Source organism: Lonchura striata, chromosome 18 (genome assembly GCF_046129695.1).
Source record: "Lonchura striata isolate bLonStr1 chromosome 18, bLonStr1.mat, whole genome shotgun sequence".
Taxonomy (NCBI): Eukaryota; Metazoa; Chordata; class Aves; order Passeriformes; family Estrildidae; genus Lonchura; species Lonchura striata.
The window spans coordinates 1,490,425-1,508,851 of record NC_134620.1 but is presented as its reverse complement, the minus strand read 5'-3'; the positions used below and the strand labels follow the sequence as shown (position 1 = coordinate 1,508,851).

The window sequence follows — 18,427 nt, the reverse complement described above, 5'->3', positions numbered from 1 at the left end:
AGGGTCTTGTGCAAGGTGCTGATGACAGCAGCACCTCGTAGATGGCCATCTGTGTATCCGGTGCCTGTGAGTCCTGGGTGTCCTGTGTTTGTATCCATGTCTGTGTCTCTGGGACCTGTGTGTCTCTTGAACTGGGCAACAAAATAAAACTCCATAGTCAGACAGCTACGGAGCAGGTATTTGTTTAGTCAGCGCTGGGAGTGAGGGAGAACTCTGCCAAAATACTTAAATCTCCTGTAGCTTTCAGTTGCATTTTAAAAGTCCTTCCCTGAAATGTCACAATTACAAGATTTCATTAGCATACTCACATTTGCATAAAGGTTTGTCATGGTGTTGCAAGAGTTTGTTGCTTTTGCTGCATGCATCAGTTCTTATGTGGTGGTCATCAGTCTTCTGGTGATCTTTTGATGAAGGCTTCTTCACATTTAAACTTTCTACCTCTATCTTCAGCACATGCCTTGGTGCTTCTTGTTTTACAGTCTAACTTGTTTTTAGCTAATTTTGCAGTTTGCAAGTGCCCTTAGAACTTGCTATCTTGCTCTTGATGGCGTTTGTTATCCTACTTGCCCCGTTATCTCGCTTTTCTTTGCTATCCTGCTTGTTTTACCTGCACGTCTTGTTACAATATTACTTGTGGTTAACCTGTTGTTAGATACTACTTAGGACTGTGGGACCTGCGCTTAGCTTCGCTGCTACCTGAATCCACAAGGGGAAGGCATCAGCCACACGCTAGGTCAGCCGGGGCCAGCCCGGCCCTCAGCGGCCCCGGCGGCCCCGGCGCCGGCGCGGCCGCTCCCTCCGGGCCGCCGCAGGGACGTGAAGGGGCGCGCGCCGGGGGCGGGACGAGGAGGGAGAGCTGCGCCTGTCATTGGTGGGATGCGCCCACGGGGGAGGCGGGGCCGCGTTCTGATTGGTGCTCTCGCCACGGGGCGCTGTAAGGGGTTCGCTCTCGCGAGAACCGGGCTCAGCGCGGGAAATTTCTTGCTTGGCGCCGCCGAAGCGCCGGCCCGGCCGGGATGGGGCTGCGGGACGGCGCCGAGCCCGAGGCAGCGCGGCGGGGGCGACGGCCGGGCGGGCCCCGGGAGCAGGCGGACGGCGCCGGGTCCGGCCGTGACGATGCCCCTGCGCTGTCTGCACTCAAGCGCCTGGAGCGGGCACAGCACACGGATCGGCTGGACGCGCTGTTCGGCTTCGAGCGGCCCGCAGAGCCCGGTGAGCGGACGGGCTGGCTCATCAACATGCATCCGGTACGGGCCGGCGCGGCGGGAGGCGAGCAGGCGACAGACGGGGCGCCGGGCGTCCCGTGGGGAATCCCCTGATAGGGCCTGGGGAAGGGTTTCCCACACAGACACCCGAGCCGTACCAGGGATGGGAGTCCCACGGAGTTATGGCCGGAAGGGCTGGAGGCAGGAGTCGTATGGGGAGACCCCCGATACAGCCCGGGGTGTGGGGAGAGTGTCCCACGGAGGTACCCCTCAAAGGGAGCTGGGGAGGAGGTCCCCTGGGGAGAGCCGACAGATAGACCCCGGCTCTACTCGGGGGAGGAGCCCAAATGTCCCTGCCTGGTCTCCCATGTTTCCCTGGCACTACCCGGGGGGGGGCGGGGGGCGGAAAGTCCCACACGGAGACTGCTGGTAAGCCCCGGCGGGAAAAGGTTTCGTGGTGGGGTCCCGGGGTAGTCTCATGAAGGGACCTTGTTGAGTCTTGGTGCCCATGGGCAGACGGAGGTGCTGGATGAGGACCGGCAGTCAGTGAGCGCAGTAGACTACTACTTCATCCAGGAGGATGGGAGCCGCTTCAAGGTGGGTGCCAGGGGGAAAAAGTGGGTGCAGTGTCCCAGGAGAGAACCTGTCACCACTGTCTGTCTGCTCCTTCCTAGGTGGCCCTACCCTACAAGCCCTATTTCTACATTGCCACCCAGAAGGTGAGGAGGGGCAGGGCTGAGCTCCCCAGGAAAGGAGACACCATCCTGGGGAGCTCAAGACCTCCTGGGCAGCCTGCTTTGGGATGATCTCCTCCCAAGGACAGAGATGCACTGCTAAACTTCAAGGTCTCTTGACAGGGCTGTGAGCGGGAAGTGTCCTCCTTCCTCTCCAAGAAGTTCCAAGGGAAGATTGCAAAGCTGGAAACTGTCCCCAAAGAGGACTTGGACCTGGTCTGTATCCTTCTGTGGCAGTTTTTTTTTTTTTTGGACCTTGCACAGGTCTAATGATGTAGGAAGGGATGAGCAGAGAGAGAGAAAGCAGTATGCTTGACTTAAGTCTCCTGGTGCTGTGGCATTTCAGAAATGTGTTTGTCATGGCTAATTGCTTATCAGCAGTAATTACATTCCTCTCCTTGAACATATCTTGTTGTTTCAGACAATGTGTTCAGGACTTTAATTTCTAGAATTAAAGTGGTTGAAAGAAGAAAGATACTGCAGGAGAGGGATGCTGCTCATGCTCAACCCATTCTTCCTCTTTTTCCCTGAGTAAATCCTACTTGTGGGTGCCTGCACAAGCAGCAGGGCTGGCTGGGTTCTTGCTGCTCTTGACACACCCACCAGAATCTCTCCTCAGTGATTTACTGTCCCACCCATCAGCATCTCTTTTTTGGCCAATCCTTCCACCTGTATTGGTCTTGTAGGCCTTCCACCCCTCTCTCATGGTATCCATCCCTGAGCTGCCATTCTCCTGCTGTTTTGCAGCCAAACCACTTGGTAGGCCTGAAGAGGAACTACATCAAGCTGTCATTCAACACAGTGGAGGACTTGGTGAAGGTGCGGAAGGAGATCTCTCCTGCTGTGAGGAAAAACAGGGAGCAGGACCAGGCGAGTGATGTCTACACGACCATGCTATCGAGGTGGGAGCTCCCTGCAAGGGACTCAGTCAGTCTCTCATGTTAATAATTCATAGAACCATAGAGTAGTTTGTGTTGGAAGGGACCTCTAAAGGCTGTCTAGTCCAACCCACCTGCAATGAGCAGGGACATTTTCCTCTAGACCAAGTTGCCAGTGCTGGGACAGCACTTCTACAGAATCACAGACTGGTTTGGGTTGGAAGGGATCTTAAAGATAATCTCTTCCACCCTCCTGTCAAGGGCAGGGACACCTTCCACTAGACCAGATTTCTCTAAGCCCTATCCAATGTGGCCTTGAACGCTTCCAGGCATGGGGCAGCTACAGCTTCTCCGGGCAATCTGTGCTAGTGCCTTACCACCCAATTAATAATTAGACCCTCTTGATTATTTCCCAGCTGAGATCAGAGTTATCTTTCCTGGGTCTGACTCCTGCTATGCCTTTCTGCCACACATCTTCAGAGTGGTTCTTCCGGCTCTGTGCTGCACATTAAGAGGCCCCAGAGCTGATGGGATGGGACGTGATGGTATCTCTGGTTGCCTGTCAAATAGTTTGCCCATTCCGTTTGAAAGGGTCCAGAGAGGCAATGGGCAACCCTACTTCTAGTTGTGATCAAGACAAAAATAATCCAACATTTTCTATTTGTCTTCTGTCCCTGTCTCCTGCTGCCAGTATCACCAGTGCCAGTGGGTGTCCCTGGTAGACTGACAACAGGGGAAGGACTATGCTAGATCTGTATCAGCAATGGTGTGACCAGCAGAACTAGGGGGGTCATCCTTCCCCTGTACTTGGCCCTGGTGAGGCCACACCTTGAGTGCTGTGTCCAGTTCTGGCCCCTCAGTTTGGGATGGATGTTGAGACACTCGAGAGCATCCAGAGGAGGCAACGAGGCTGGAGAGGGGCTGGGAACACAAGCCCTGTGAGGAACCACTGAGGGAGCTGGGATTGTTTAGTCTGGAGAAAAGGAGACTCAGATGTGACCTTATCACTCTCTACAACTTCCTGAAAGGTGGTTGTTGTCAGGTGGAGTTTGGTCTCTTTCTCCAGGCGACAACTGACAGAATCAGAGGACACAGTCTTAAGCTGTGCTAAGGGAAATAGTGGTTTGAAGTTAGGAAAAAGTTTTTTACTGAAAGAGTGATAAAAGTACTATAATCATCTGCCCAGGGAGGTGGTGAAGTTGCCATCTCTGGATGTGTTTAAAAAAAAAACTGGATGTGACACTCTGTGCCATGGTTTAGTTGGAGATGGTAGGGCTAGGTTGGACTCGATGACCTTAAAGATCTCTTCCAGCCTAGTGATTCTGTGTGACACATGGGTAAAAGGCGGCTGCTTCTCTCTGCTCTTGCAGTGCTCTGAGTGGGGGCAGTCTAAGCACAGATGAGGAAGGAGCCTCAAAAAAAATTGCCAACCAGATGGACAACATCGTGGATATGCGGGAGTATGATGTGCCTTACCACGTTCGCCTTTCCATTGACCTGAAGATCCATGTGGTGAGCTTTGCTTTCCCAGTCACACTCCTGAAGTGCAGAAAAGTTTTTTCTCTCCAACACCTTTACAAAAGTATTGGTGACAATGAGGTCATGTCTAGAGCTCCGTTCTGTTCTATTGGGCTTCATATTTAGTGGCACACAGAAAAGCTACCTGATTAATGCATGGCCATAGTTTGAATTTTTCTTCTGGGCTGCCTGTGATTGCCACAGTTTCATCCCCAGCAGCTGGACAGAGTGACATGGGGATGTGGCCCTACCATAATGCACTGCCCACCCTCATCTCTCCACAGGCTCACTGGTACAACGTGCGATACCGGGGCAACACCTACCCCCCCGAAATCACCCGCCGAGATGACCTTGTGGAGAGGCCGGTGAGCACTGGGCAGGTGTCTTTTGTGCGGATGTTCTGCCCCAACAGACTGGTGTCTGATGTGCTGTCAGCGTAAAACCGTGGTGGCAGGAGAAACACTGGGCTTGGGTAGTGATATTTGGGTTGATAAAGCACTAAAACAATTAATGGGGATGTTCTGGTTCACTTACTGGACCAACACTGGGTTTTATGGGAACCACCCTTTCAGTCAGCTCTGGAATCTTTTCTAATGGATTTGGTCCTGCCCAGGATCCTGTTGTTCTTGCCTTTGATATTGAAACAACCAAACTCCCTTTGAAGTTTCCTGATGCAGACACAGACCAGATCATGATGATCTCCTACATGATTGATGGGCAGGTAAGGATACCAGGATGGTTTCCTTCAGGCTTGGGCAGCAAAGCCAGGAAGCAGCCCAGCATTCCCCTCTAATCCTGCTGTCTCCAGGCTTGGCCATGCTGCCAGCTGCATGGTGTGTGGCTGTGGGAATAGCATTGGTATCTGGATGATATTCATAAACTCAGCCCAGGTTGTTGGTGCTTCTCTGCAGGAGAGAGGCAACACTGATATCCCATGTTGTCTCTCTGTGGCCTCCCTTTCCGATGGTCAATGACACTTCAATAGATGAGTCACAAAATGTAGTTCCCCTTGACAAAAGCTCTGGCTTTCAAGAGAAAAGCATCCCATTGTTTGGGTAGCATTTTTGGGTTGTCTGTGACTCCAGTCCTCCTCACAGTCTCCTTGTCACCTCTTCAGGGCTACCTGATCACAAACAGGGAGATTGTCACAGAGAACATTGAAGACTTTGAGTTTACTCCCAAGCCAGAGTATGAGGGTCCATTTTGTGTCTTTAACGAACCAGATGAGGTAAGTCAGTTCTGCTCTGCAGAGTTTTACCTGCCTGGAGCTTTTCTTGGCCAGAGACCTCATTCCCTGGCAGATTGACTCCCTGGGGGACCCAGTAAGTCCTGCAGGGTTCCTTGTGCTTTTGTTTCTTGGGAATAAGGGTGAGAAAGATCAGGTTTGGGCTAGGTGCAGAGGAAAGAGGAAGGGTAGAACAAACTCTGTGGTATCCACCGCCTCCCTGTGGAGGAGGTGAAGTTCCTTAAATTGCACATCTTTTCCGTTTCATCACAGGCTCATTTAATCCAGAGATGGTTTGAACACGTCCAGGAGACCAAACCCACCATCATTGTCACATACAATGGAGACTTCTTTGACTGGTAAGATCAGGGATGATGACTAAACTGGCAAAGTGTCACCTTTGCTAGAAGGCAAGGTCAGGTTCCATCCTCAACACCCTTCCATAGCTCAGATAGTGTGGGGAGGCCATGTGGCCACATGTGGAACAGCTGTGTCCTGCACCTCACCAAAGCCTGTGGTCATTGGCTTGGCAGTAGGACTTTCTGAAGAGTCCCATCCACTTGCCTGAGCTGCATTTAAACCCTTGTCAATGTTGGAATGTCAGCATATGGATGAGCTCAGTCATGAGAGAGCAGGGAGAGAGTCAAAAGAGACCTGGGGGATATTGAAAGAAGTGTGCAGGTAAGCCTGGGGAAGCAGGAGGAAAGGGACTACACACCTCTGCCTTCAGATGCAGAATACAAGCAAGCAGGTTTGCCTCTTGAACCACAAAATGGTCTGGGTTGGAACAGACTTGAAAACCCATTTGTTCCAGCCCCACTGCCATGACCAGACACACCTTTTCCACTAGACCAGATTGTTTCAAGTCCTACCTGGAAGTCTATACAGACATAAATCAAAAGAAAAAAAGCATTAGGTGTCTTGTAACAAAGCAATTGTGGAACCATTGTTAGAGATGCAGGAAAATGGTTGTTCTGCTCCTTCTCTTCGTGCTTCCTCTTTCCTCAGGCCCTTTGTGGAAGCAAGAGCAGCAGCTCATGGAATTAATATGTATCAGGAAATTGGGTTTCAAAAGGACAGCCAAGGAGAGTACAAAGCATCCCAGTGCATCCACATGGACTGTCTGAGGTACCGAATGCTGCCCCTCTACCACATAGCTGTATCTTTATCTCTTCAGATAAAATACCTACAGTTGTATTTGAATACTGTTCTCACATTCTGTTGGAAGCTTTGTGTCACCTTCTTCAGCTGTGTGATAATCCATTTCTGTATTGTCTTCCCCTTGGCATGCTGCATTCCACAGGAGCTGCCACGTCTTCCCCTGAAGGGTTTCCAGACTATTCTTGCCCTGCAGCCTTGGGTGTTTTGATTGCTGATTTGGGAGGACAGAGAAAGGGAGAAGGGAGCAGGTTAAAATTTGGCCATTGGTGCAGGGAAAGAGACTAATCTCACCTACCAGCCTCCTGACATAGAGGGAAGATGAAAGGACACATGGGAGAGACAAAACTTTAGGGTTTTATGTCATTTTCCCCCCCTGGAGCAGCCTGGGCTCTGGAGCACAGCTGGATGTCCTTGCAGTTCTTGCAGGTGGGGTCTTCTTCAGCAGTGAAACATTTATCTTAAAGCCACTGAGGGAGCTGGAAGGTAGAAATTATGAGCAGTGGTGGGGAGATGGACAGTGGGGGTTGTTTTGGTTGGGCTAGCTAAAGTTGGACAGCCTTGTCCAACTGCATCCACTCTTCTTGGATGCTGGGCTTCCTTGGTGAGAGATCCCCATGGTAGTCGAGGTCCCCTTCACAATCTTGACCCTGTTTTGAAGGTCAGGCCTGGTTTGTCTGCACAAACTGATATTTTTCTGATTCTGTCCAGGTGGGTGAAGAGAGACAGTTACCTTCCAGTGGGAAGTCACAACCTGAAAGCAGCAGCTAAAGCAAAATTGGGTTATGATCCAGTGGAGCTGGATCCTGAGGAGATGTGCCGGATGGCCACAGAGGAGCCTCAGGTATTCTCTCCCTGTATGCTATGGGAAAACAAGCCTTGAGCAACTGCACTATGACTGAGTCTTTAAGTTAAAGTGGATTTTGAGAAATTACCTGAATCTGTCTCATCAGACTTCCATGCCTTAGAGCTCACAGGGAGAAGGAACAGGATTCCCCTGAATTGATTCTGGCCCTGGCATTGCACTGTGCATTCTCTGTATTTGTTTACATTAGCGTGGGGTGAAAAGCACCACTGAAATTGGAAACACCACAAAAAGCTGAAACCTGCTGGGGGAATAGGAGAGGGTTAGTGCTCCAGGTGTCATAGGCAGGAGTTTCTGCTGAGTCCTGTAGCAGCTTTCTGAGACCCAAACTGGGTGGATTCTGTGCCTTTAGTTCATCTTCCCTGTTCCTTCTCAGTGCTGACATGTTGCTGTTTGTTGCTAAAGCAGAATGGCCTCAGAAGCAAACACATTATTCTTTACAACCTACACTATGGAGAAATACGCCTTTTCCTTCTTGTTTATAGGACAATGTCCAGCAGGAAGCAATGAAATATCATTGTCATTGAACCACTCTCACATGGGATTTGGATTCATTTGCTTCTCTTGTTGCTTAACAGACTCTGGCCACCTACTCTGTGTCTGATGCTGTTGCTACTTACTACATGTATATGAAGTACGTGCATCCCTTCATTTTCGCCTTGTGTACCATCATTCCCATGGAGCCTGATGAGGTGAGTGCTTTTCCAAAATGATGATCTCTTTTCTGGATGGAGTACCATGATTCCCACACTGCAAGGATGCTCTGGCCACAGATCTGATTCCAGCTGCCTAGGTACTCGGCATGTGTGGCAGGGAGGATGGATTTAGAGGCTGCTTCTTTCTCCAACAGCTGTGGGGTGTTTGGAGATCGGTTTCTCTATAAGAAGATGACACTTTACATTTGGCAGTACAGGGCTGGGGCTAGAAAGCTAGAAAGTACAGCTGATGCTCCATGCTCAGCCAAGTTCGCTTGTCAGTGAACTTGTTCAACTTGGCTGTTGTCAGCTGTAGGGAGAGTGATGAGGAAGCTGTTAAGCATGTAGAAGATGTCAGTCTGTTCCCACCTGGTTCTGCTGGCAAAGGCACTTGATGAAGTGGTGTTGCAAATGTGTCACCAGCTGAAGCTATCCAGCTTGTTGTGTGACAGTCCAGTCTTGCCAGTGCTGGCACAGCACTTCTACAGCATCATAGATTGGTTTGGGTTGGAAGGGATCTTAAAGATAATCTCGGCCACCCTCCTGTCAAGGGCAGGGATGACTTCCACTAGAGTAGATTGCTCCAAGCTCTGTCCAACATGGCCTTGGACACTTCCAGGCATGGGGCAGCCACACCTTCTCTGGGCAACCTGTGCCAGTCCAGTGCCTCACCACTCTCACAGGGAAGAAATTCCTCCTACAATTTTTGAATTTGAATCCAGAAATATTTGTGTCTACTATTGTTGAATTTGGTTTCTCATGTGCAGGTGTTAAGAAAAGGCTCTGGGACACTGTGTGAGGCACTGCTGATGGTTCAGGCCTACCATGCCAACATCATCTTCCCCAACAAGCAGGAGCAGGAATTCAACAAACTTACGGAAGATGGACATGTGCTGGACTCGGAGACCTATGTGGGAGGCCATGTGGAAGCACTGGAATCTGGAGTCTTCCGCAGTGACATTCCCTGCCGCTTCAAAATGGTAATGGGCCAGCAGCCAGCCCCGGTCTTCATGGAACAGCGTGGTGGGGAGGGGGATAGCATTTCCACTGTTGGCATCCCCAGTGTATCCCTGCTGGACTTCTAGAGCAGCATCTAGAATCACAGAAATCAGTAAGGTTGGAAAAGCCCTTTAATGCTGCCAAGTCCAACTGTTAATCCAGTTAATCCAACATTGCCAAGGCCACCACTGTCCCCAAGTGCCATATCTGTATGTCTTCTGAACACTTGCAGGGATAGTGATTTTACCACTGACCTCAACAGCCCGTTCCATTCCTTGGCAATCTCCAGGAGACCCTTGCTACCTGAAGCTGGGCTGGGACAGAATGGGAGGAGAGCTCTAAGTGGCCATCTGTGCTTCAGTGGGGGAGCAAGCAATCCAGAGCTTGTTGACCACAGGGGATGGTGTTGAAATAGGGTTTTAGGTTTGTTTTTCAGCCAGTGTTTCTTGGAAATGATGCCTCTGTGACTTGTAGTCCTGTCTTCTCTCAAACTGAGCTGCTTTTGAACACATCCTGAGGGCTTTTTACCTGTTTCTGCTACCTCCATCACCTCCCTCAGTGCCTCAACATGTCCCTTACAGCTTAGAGGTCCCCAAGCGAAGCAGGGACAAGGGTGCAGGGCAGAAACTGCCAGCGTGCAGCCAGGGACATCTGCCTATGGCCTCACTGCCATCTCTATATCCCTGTAGAATCCTGCTGCCTTTGACTTCCTGGTGCAGCATGTGGAGAAGACCCTGCAGCACGCCATCGAGGAAGAGGAGGGTCTTCCCTTGGATCAGGTCACCAACTTCCAGGAGGTACAGCACCTGCAGCACAGCTGAGCTGGGCAGGAAACTGGGACTGCAGCTCTAAAATGCTTGTTTGGGTATGGTTTATGCTCTACAAAGCGAAAGCCCATCTACAGGATGAGTCCTGCAGCCCAGCCTGGGGATCAGGGTCTCTGCCCCATCTGAGGAATGCAGCTACTACTTTTCCCTTCAGAAGTTCAACCAGGAGCAAAGCTCTGAGAGAGCTGGGAAAGAATTTAGGGAGAAGGCAGACCCCTGTCATGGTTTGACACTGGCACAATGTCAGCGCCCCCATGAAAATACAACCCCCCCAGATGATTTGCTGTGAGATGCAATCAGGAATAGAGCAGAGTAGGCCCAAGCTTAGTAGCAAAGGAGAAACCTTATTAAACTACTACTACCATAAAAGGGAAAAGAAAGAAAAAAAACTACTAAATCCAAAATTAAAACCTTCCAAAACATTCCTCCTCCCACCCTCCCAATCCCAACAAATCACAGTGAGATACAACTTGGACCCCCAATCAGATAATCAATACTTCACCCTTCAGATAATCAATACTTAGTCCATCGAGGGAGAGAGGAGTCTCTCCTGTGCCGCAGACCCCCCCAAAGAAACACAACTGCCACATTCTGTGCTTCCATGTCACACATGCCACCGTCTGGAGGGGAAAAAAACAATTTCCATGGTGACATTCTCCACACATAGTGCTCTCACCACTAATGCATGGACAGACTGCTCTTAGGATTTTTCTTTTCAAGGATGCTCTGCCAAGAGGGGAAAAGACAACAGTTCAGTTTTTCATTTTTGGGACCACAGTCCCCTCCATTTTCTTCCTCCCCTGGGGCCAAGAGTCTCAAGAACAGAGATCTTCTCTTCTTCTCTGAAGACAAGGGGCACCACCACAAGCCTCCCCAACTTTTCTCTGTTCACTCCACTCCTGTCTTTTTCCTCATCTGCTGAAGCAGGTCTCTTGGCTCACTGGCATCCTCCTAAAATACAGTCTCTCTTGGAGGAGAAAATTGGTTCAGTCTGTGGCTAACAAGAAAAAGTCCAGCCAAAAGCCACTCTATCATCTTCCCCCCACCTAGAATTTCTTCTTCGAACATCTCAGGTCCCAGACTGTCTCTTTTCTTCTCTTTCAAATTGAGGAGGAGTAATATTTCACAAAGGTTTCATTTCTCAAGGAAGGGTTAAAAGTCTCAGCTTCCCCGGACACCTGGCTCTTTGCCCAGATTTTGGCACCTTCCTTTTCCCCCCAGCTCTTCTCCTACCCAGCAGTGTATTGCTGACAGACCTTTGCTGTCTCTTTCTCTCTCTCCAGAGAGACTCTGGGGGGGAATACAGACATCCCAGATTTCCCTCCACCCTTCCATCTGCAGGGGACCAGCCTGGTTCCAGCCCCTCCACCCTTCGGCCTTACCTCAGTCAGGCCACAGGACTTCCCCTCCTTCACCCAGCCAGGGTCCGGGCAGGGGAGAGTCTGCACTGCACCCTGACCGGAGCCAAAGAGAGAGAGTTCCCCTGGGAGCTCTGGCTTTTAACCCCTCTGTGTTCTCAGAGGCGTGTCCACCTTCAATTGGTCAGCCCAAATGCCAATATCCAACCCCAATCACTGACTATCTTGACCGTCTTCTTTCCGAGAAAATTCCCTTCTATGTCAAACCATGACACCCCTCAGATATCGCAAATGCCCTTGTTCCTCTTGTTCTCCACTTCTTATCAGCTACAAAAGTGCAGGTTACCCCTCTCCAAATCCAAGTCCGGAGTTTCTTGGAGGGCAGCATTAGACTGGCGACCTCTGGTCTTTGCTGTTGTCTCCATTAACCCATTTGTGTGGATGCCAGCCTGGTCAGGGAGAGAGAAATGGCAATTGTTTCTCACAGTGGCTTGTGAGAATTTTTAGGGAGTTGTAGGGATGTGATAGCTTGTTGGTCTAAACAATCTGAAGGTGATGTTTTTCCACCTTGCTTTTCTGTTCCTCTCAAGGACAGTGTATGAGAAAGATGTTTTTATTAATTAACCAATCAAATAGAATGTGTTGTGCCAGTCTATTTAAACTGAAGTTTCCTTTCCATTAAAGCCTTATTTTCTTCCTTTTCACGCTGTGTCCTCACCTGTTCTTGTGTCATTCTTGGTGCAAGGGTGACACATTTGCACTGAAAAGGTCCTCGATCAAGTCATATTTAGGAAGCAGCTGCTTCCACTTCCCAGGTATCCCTATAGAAAAGCTTATTCTGGACATTGAAATCAAAACCTAAAGCACCAGTGGTCAAGGAGATACTGATCTGGTCCTTTAGATCCATCCCCAGAGCCTGTGGCGAGTGTCCCTCTGAAGAAGAACCAAATTCAAAAAGTATTTGATTCATTAACTCCTTCCTGCCCTGATGTCACTTCCCTTTATCTCACCACAGGTTTGTGATGAAATCAAGGCCAAACTGAATTCCCTGAAGGATGTTCCCAACAGAATTGAGTGTCCTCTTATCTATCATCTGGACGTGGGGGCCATGTACCCCAACATCATTCTGACCAACAGGTTGCAGGTGGGTAACATCAATCTTGTCTATCCTAATCTGACTTCCAGATGACCTTGATGGTCCCTCTGTATGCCCTTAAAAGTAAGGGCTGAACTTGCTGCACAGGGTAGAGGAAGCAGATGAGACTGGGTGTGAAATTTGGTCAAGCTGCCATGGAATTGTAGAATCGCGGAATTATTTTGGTTGGAAAAGCCCTCTAAGACCATTGAGTCCAAACACTCTGCCAGCATTGCCAAAGCCATGTCACTAACCCATGTCCCCAAGTGGCACATCCACATGGCTTTTAAATACTTCCAGGAGAATGCCGCTCTGGGCAGCCTGTGCCACTGTGTGATCGCCCTTTCAGTGAAGGATTTTTCCCTAATATCCAACCTAAACATCTTCTGGCACAACTTAGGGCTGTTTCCTCATTTGTTCCCTGGGAGCAGAGCATGATCCCCACCTGGGTCCACCCTCTTGTCGGGGGGAGCTGTAGGAGCAAGAATGTCGTCCCCGAGCCTACTTTTCTCCAGGCTGAGCCCCTAGCTTCCTCAGCTGCTCCTCATCGCACTTGTGCTCCAGCCCCTTCCCTAGCTCCATTGTCCTTCTCTGGATGGCTAGGTCTCCAGAGACTCAGCTACAGCTTTAGCTAGAACTCTTCCCAAAAACCCAGCTGTTTTGAGGAGCTTATGCTCCTGAAAGGCTCTGGAAAGGGGAACTCACTGAGTACTATCTCTGATGTTCATACTTGTGCTCTCCTGCCACTCAACACCTGTTCTAGCATGAGTTGTCATTTGTAGACCTGTCCCCTCTAACACCTGTGTGTCTGTTACCTCATCCAGCCCTCTGCCATAGTGGATGAGGCCACGTGTGCTGCCTGTGACTTCAACAAGCCAGGTGCCAACTGTCAGCGCCGGATGACGTGGCAGTGGAGAGGAGAGTTCAGTAAGTACAGCCCACAGAGATGGAGCCAAATTCCTGCTTCTCCTCTGAGAGACTGATCACTGCCCTCCTCTGCAGTGCCTGCCAGCCGCAGTGAGTACCACCGCATCCAGCAGCAGCTGGAGTCGGAGAAGTTCCCTCCCTTGTTCCCTGATGGACCACCCCGTGCCTTCCATGAGCTCTCCCAGGAAGAACAAGCCAAGTATGAGAAAAAGCGCCTAGCAGGTAAAAAAATGAATCAAGGTCATGATCCTGGCAGTGTTTTGCAACCCGCACCATGAGCGGTATTCAGCAGTAGTCACCCCTCCTAGGACTGTGGGGTGAAGTCAGGCTGGTCTCAGAGCTTCTCCAGGAACCCAACAGACTCATGTGTGCTTCCTACGACAAGCCAGGCACTGGTACCTCTGTCAGTGTTTCTCTTTTTCTTGGAGAGCCATGGATTTGAGCTGAAATGAATGGCTCCATTTTTTTGTCAGGCTACTAAAAAATGCCAGTTAATGTAAGAGAAACATCACATTATCCTATGACCTGTAGGGAAGCTGTCCAGCAGAACCACCCAGCTGGCTGGGGGCAGAGCCTGGGTTTGTAGGTGGGCCATATGATTAGTTTGTTTTCTCCCTTGCCCTCCACCTCCATAAAGATGTGCTGCATCTTTCCATACTGGGATCTTCCTCTCCCTTTGCAATAGGGCTGTCCACCACTCACCCATGCTTAGCTGCCTCCCTATCCCTGCTCATCCCTCTGTAACAGGGCAGCCATCTCTGAGAATCTCCCTCTGCCTCCTCCCTTGATCAGATTACTGCCGCAAAGCGTACAAGAAGATCCATGTCACCAAGGTGGAGGAGCGAGTCACCACCATCTGCCAACGAGAAAACTCTTTCTATGTGGACACGGTGCGAGCATTTCGGGACCGCCGATATGAGTTCAAGGGGCTGCACAAGGTACCAACCTTGGGTGCTGGTCAAATTGTCTTGCCAAGCCTGGGGATCTCTTGTGCCTTGCTGAAAACCTCAAAGGATTACTCTCTTGGCTTCCCACTGATAGAGGGCAGGGTTGTATTAGTTATTGGGAAGAAATTCTTCCTTGTGAGGGAGGTAAGGTGCTGGCAGAGATTGACCAGAGAAGCTGTGGCTGTCCCATCCCTCCAAGTGTCCAAGGCCAGTTGGGTTAGATGAGACTTAAAGCAACCTGGTCTAGTAAAAAGGGGTTCCTGCCCAAGGGAGAGGGTGGGATGAGATGAGCTTTAAGGTCCCTTCCAACCCAAACTATTCTAGGAGGCCAGGGGCTATACATCTGGCAGAGTTCATTAAAGAGCCTGTTGCTTTGCAGTTCCTCCCAGCTGCCTCTTTTGCCATTGTTCCTAGGACTGACAGAGAGGCTTTTCCTACACTGGTGGTTCTGCTGCTAGCTAGGCATGATGGATTGCATCAGGCAGTATATCAGGTTCTTCGTGCGCATATATGGTGCAGCACAGCTGATGCTGCTTGAATTCCAATCAGTGATGGGAGCTGCAACTCTCATCTGACAACTGACAAAGTGCCTCTGGCCAACCCCTCCTGTGCTGCAAAAGAAAATGGGATGTTTGACTCATGGTGCTGATCTTTGGCAAAGATATTCCTGTAGAGCTGCAGTGCTGTACTGAGACTGAGTGGAAACCACTTGGGGCCACCAAGTGATATGTGGAATTGTACTGATTCTGCCCTTGGTATGCAGGTGTGGAAGAAGAAGCTGTCTGCAGCAGTGGAGACAGGAGATGCTTCTGAAGTGAAACGCTGCAAGAACATGGAGATCCTCTATGACTCCCTTCAGCTGGCCCACAAGTGCATCCTTAACTCCTTCTATGGCTATGTCATGCGAAAAGGGTAAGCTTCCCCTGAGCCATCCAGGATCCTCTAGAGAGGACCCTGGAAACAAGGATTGTCCTGGTGAGTTAGTCACTTCCTGGAGCACCAAGATGAGAGTAGGTGCTGCCTGTAACACTCTTACTTCTACCCACTACTCCTCATCCTGGAGACTCTTACCAGACATTAAATGATGGCAGTCTTGTCAGTTAGTGGGTTTTTAGCTTTTCTGGAGCATGATAAGTAGAGAATTTCATAGGAGAATAATGCCTAGTATTGTGTTTCTTGCCCTTCTTCCCCTAGAGATCCTCCTACCCTTCCACAGCTATGTTTTGGAAGGAGAATGTCATGGTTTTAACTGTGGCTCTTCTGCTCACAGAGCTCGCTGGTACTCCATGGAAATGGCTGGCATTGTCTGCTTCACGGGGGCAAATATCATCACCCAGGCCAGAGAGCTGATCGAGCAGATTGGGTGAGTGTGTGCTGAGCTGAAGAAGGTCTGTCTGTATCTTGGACAGATGTGGGAGCATGTTAAAACACTTGAGATTTCAGAGAGATGGAACACGTTTCCTATGAGGAAGAAGGGCTGAGAAAGCTGGGGGCTTTCATCCTGGAGAAGAGAAGGCTCCAGGGAGACCTTAGAGTTCCTTTAAGTGCTTAAAGAGACTCCAGCAAAGGTGCAGACAGATTTTGGGCAACAACCAGGAGTTGTGGGACAAGAGGGAATGGCTTCCCACTCCCAGAGGGCAGGATTAGATGGAATATTGGGAAGAAATTCTTCTCTGCACAAGTTACCCAGAGAAGCTATGGCTGCCCCTGGATCCCTGGAAGTGTTTCAAGGCCAGGTTGGACAGGGCTTGGAGTACCTGGTCTAGGGGAAGTGGTCCCTGCCCATGACAAGGAGTTGTTGGAATGTGATGAGCTTTAAGGTCCCTTCCAACCTCAAGTGATCTGTGATTCTCTGATTCTATGAGCATTCAGATTCCTGACACTGCTGTTGTATTTGAGGGTTTGCTTTGCAGAAGGCAACAGAGTGGATGGAACAGGCTGCTGCTGTCTTAATGGGGGGCACAGAACTGATCCTCACCTCTCATCCACTCTGTTCCTGAAATGGCCTTCCTTCCTTTCTTCCTTAGGAGACCTCTAGAACTGGATACCGATGGGATTTGGTGTGTCCTTCCCAACAGCTTTCCAGAGAACTTTGTCATTAAGTCAACCAATATCAAGAAGCCAAAAGTAACCATCTCTTACCCGGGTGCCATGCTGAACATCCTGGTGAAGGTGAGTCTGGCACCTGTCCAGGCCAGCTCTGCAGCCTCTGCAGCCTGGGAAAAGGAGATGGAGAGCTGATGAGTAGGGAGAACCCCTCTTCCATCTCCACTCCCTACATAGTGGGTGAGATGTTGGGGGTGATGGCTCTGGAGAGCATCTGAGGGGAGAAAGAGGCTCAATGTCCTCCATTAGAGAGGGGGGTCTGTAAGAGGCCAGGTTGGGTACATGCTTACTTGTGCTGGTAGGGAGTCCATCACAAGGTCTAAACCTATCCTCTGCTCACTCCAGGCTCTATAAGAGAAGAAAATACCATTTTAGGGTCCAAAGCCTTTTTCTTCTCAACAGGCAGAAAAGGTGCTTTGACTTTTATCAAAGCACCTTAGCAATTTAGCTACAGATAAATTGTGCTGCAACTCCAGAGGGATGTTCAGGTGTCCCTTTGGGTAGGGTGTGTCCCAGGGGCATCCCCTGGTGTGACCCAACAGCTGTAGATTGAAACTTCTCCTGGGACTGTGCCACAGGAAGGCTTCACAAATGACCAGTACCAGGAGCTGCAGGATCCAGCCTCACTCACCTACGTCACGCGCTCAGAGAACAGCATCTTTTTTGAAGTGGATGGTCCATACCTGGCCATGATCCTTCCAGCCTCTAAAGAGGAGGGCAAGAAGCTGAAGAAAAGGTGAGATTTCAAAGCTTGAAATATTGTCTCTTTCCCTGAGTTGTAAGACTAAGGATCTCATTGCCTTTGTGCATGTGAGGCATATTGGTCCTTGCTTCCAGAGCCAGTAGTATTTGACTCACTGGCTTTAAATTACAAGTTCCTTACATCAGATCATTAAACCCAGCTACTATGGCAGTAAATTTTAGCAGATAAACAGCAAAATTACTGTACAAAATTTCTCCAACCTAGTGACCAGACATCTGTCTGCTTGGCTCTGAGGTATGCAGGAGAACATTGACTTTCACTCTGAGGATTTCTACTGCTCCTTGTATTCAGTCTAATCTGTTTAAGCTCAGCAGTTCCTGCCTTCCTATCTTTCAAGAGTTCACAGATTTCCAGTAACACTTCTCCTATGTGTTTCCCCTTCCCTTTCCAACTCTAAGTAGGACTGGTTCTGCCATTACTGTCACATTATAGGATAGTTGTACCCAAACTTCACTGATTTCTCAATGACCACCTCCTAACCAAGAATGTGAGCTAGAGCTATAGCATCCATTATTTTGGGTGGCAGCTCACAGACCTGGGTCTGACTCCAAAACATGCTATTGTTGTCCCCAGCACCCTCTGTCCTTACAATTCAGAACGTTTTTGTGCTTAATCCCTGACAGAACAAGGTTCAGCACACACCATTCCCTGCCAGTGTCCCTCTCCAGGCATCCAGACCCTTCTGCAGGAGTCAGTGTTGCTGAGCTCTGAGTGGGCTGTGCTTGTACGACTTCCCTCAGGGCTTCTGGATTCCTATAGTTTAGGGATCTAAGAAAGGGCATTTATTTCCTGGTCACTCTCCAAGCACAACAGCCTGGAGGTGGCTGCAGGCACCCATGGTTGTGGAGGAAAGAAAGGCTGTGCCTGGTGGGAATGGGGACACGTGGGAGAAGGGCTAGCCAAGCAGGTTTGAGCATCCCCTCTCCTCACTGGTTATTCCCACAATGGTGGTTTGGGGTTTTTTTGAGACATACAAATAATTTTCAGGGCTGTAAAAGGCAAAACAGTGCAACAGAAAAGGCAAGAGGGGGGAATGTTCCCTTAGGTGTGTCATGGCTGCATCCAGTTTCCTCTCAACCCCTCTGCT

The 18,427-nt window shown here is 49.8% G+C and overlaps 2 protein-coding genes across 2 annotated transcripts in view; one reads left to right on the top strand and one right to left on the bottom strand.

Annotated features, from left to right (window-relative positions):
- Nucleotides 1-786, bottom strand: part of AIFM3 (AIF family member 3) — a 102,510-nt gene extending 101,724 nt beyond the window's left edge. The window contains exon 1 of the mRNA XM_077787100.1: nucleotides 309-786. The gene's annotated coding sequence lies outside the window, so the exon portion shown is untranslated. The remainder of the gene's footprint in view (nucleotides 1-308) is intronic.
- A 230-nt stretch (nucleotides 787-1,016) lies between these two features.
- POLE (DNA polymerase epsilon, catalytic subunit) overlaps nucleotides 1,017-18,427 on the top strand; it is a 33,725-nt gene continuing 16,314 nt past the window's right edge. The window contains exons 1-23 of the mRNA XM_021536782.2: nucleotides 1,017-1,247; nucleotides 1,722-1,802; nucleotides 1,880-1,924; nucleotides 2,063-2,155; nucleotides 2,687-2,841; nucleotides 4,188-4,329; nucleotides 4,620-4,700; nucleotides 4,949-5,056; nucleotides 5,453-5,563; nucleotides 5,834-5,919; nucleotides 6,569-6,688; nucleotides 7,430-7,562; nucleotides 8,162-8,275; nucleotides 9,046-9,258; nucleotides 9,967-10,074; nucleotides 12,478-12,606; nucleotides 13,422-13,524; nucleotides 13,600-13,746; nucleotides 14,317-14,462; nucleotides 15,235-15,383; nucleotides 15,742-15,834; nucleotides 16,499-16,643; nucleotides 17,156-17,313. Coding sequence (XP_021392457.2) covers nucleotides 1,017-1,247; nucleotides 1,722-1,802; nucleotides 1,880-1,924; nucleotides 2,063-2,155; nucleotides 2,687-2,841; nucleotides 4,188-4,329; nucleotides 4,620-4,700; nucleotides 4,949-5,056; nucleotides 5,453-5,563; nucleotides 5,834-5,919; nucleotides 6,569-6,688; nucleotides 7,430-7,562; nucleotides 8,162-8,275; nucleotides 9,046-9,258; nucleotides 9,967-10,074; nucleotides 12,478-12,606; nucleotides 13,422-13,524; nucleotides 13,600-13,746; nucleotides 14,317-14,462; nucleotides 15,235-15,383; nucleotides 15,742-15,834; nucleotides 16,499-16,643; nucleotides 17,156-17,313 — 2,891 coding nt within the window. The remainder of the gene's footprint in view (nucleotides 1,248-1,721; nucleotides 1,803-1,879; nucleotides 1,925-2,062; nucleotides 2,156-2,686; nucleotides 2,842-4,187; nucleotides 4,330-4,619; nucleotides 4,701-4,948; nucleotides 5,057-5,452; nucleotides 5,564-5,833; nucleotides 5,920-6,568; nucleotides 6,689-7,429; nucleotides 7,563-8,161; nucleotides 8,276-9,045; nucleotides 9,259-9,966; nucleotides 10,075-12,477; nucleotides 12,607-13,421; nucleotides 13,525-13,599; nucleotides 13,747-14,316; nucleotides 14,463-15,234; nucleotides 15,384-15,741; nucleotides 15,835-16,498; nucleotides 16,644-17,155; nucleotides 17,314-18,427) is intronic.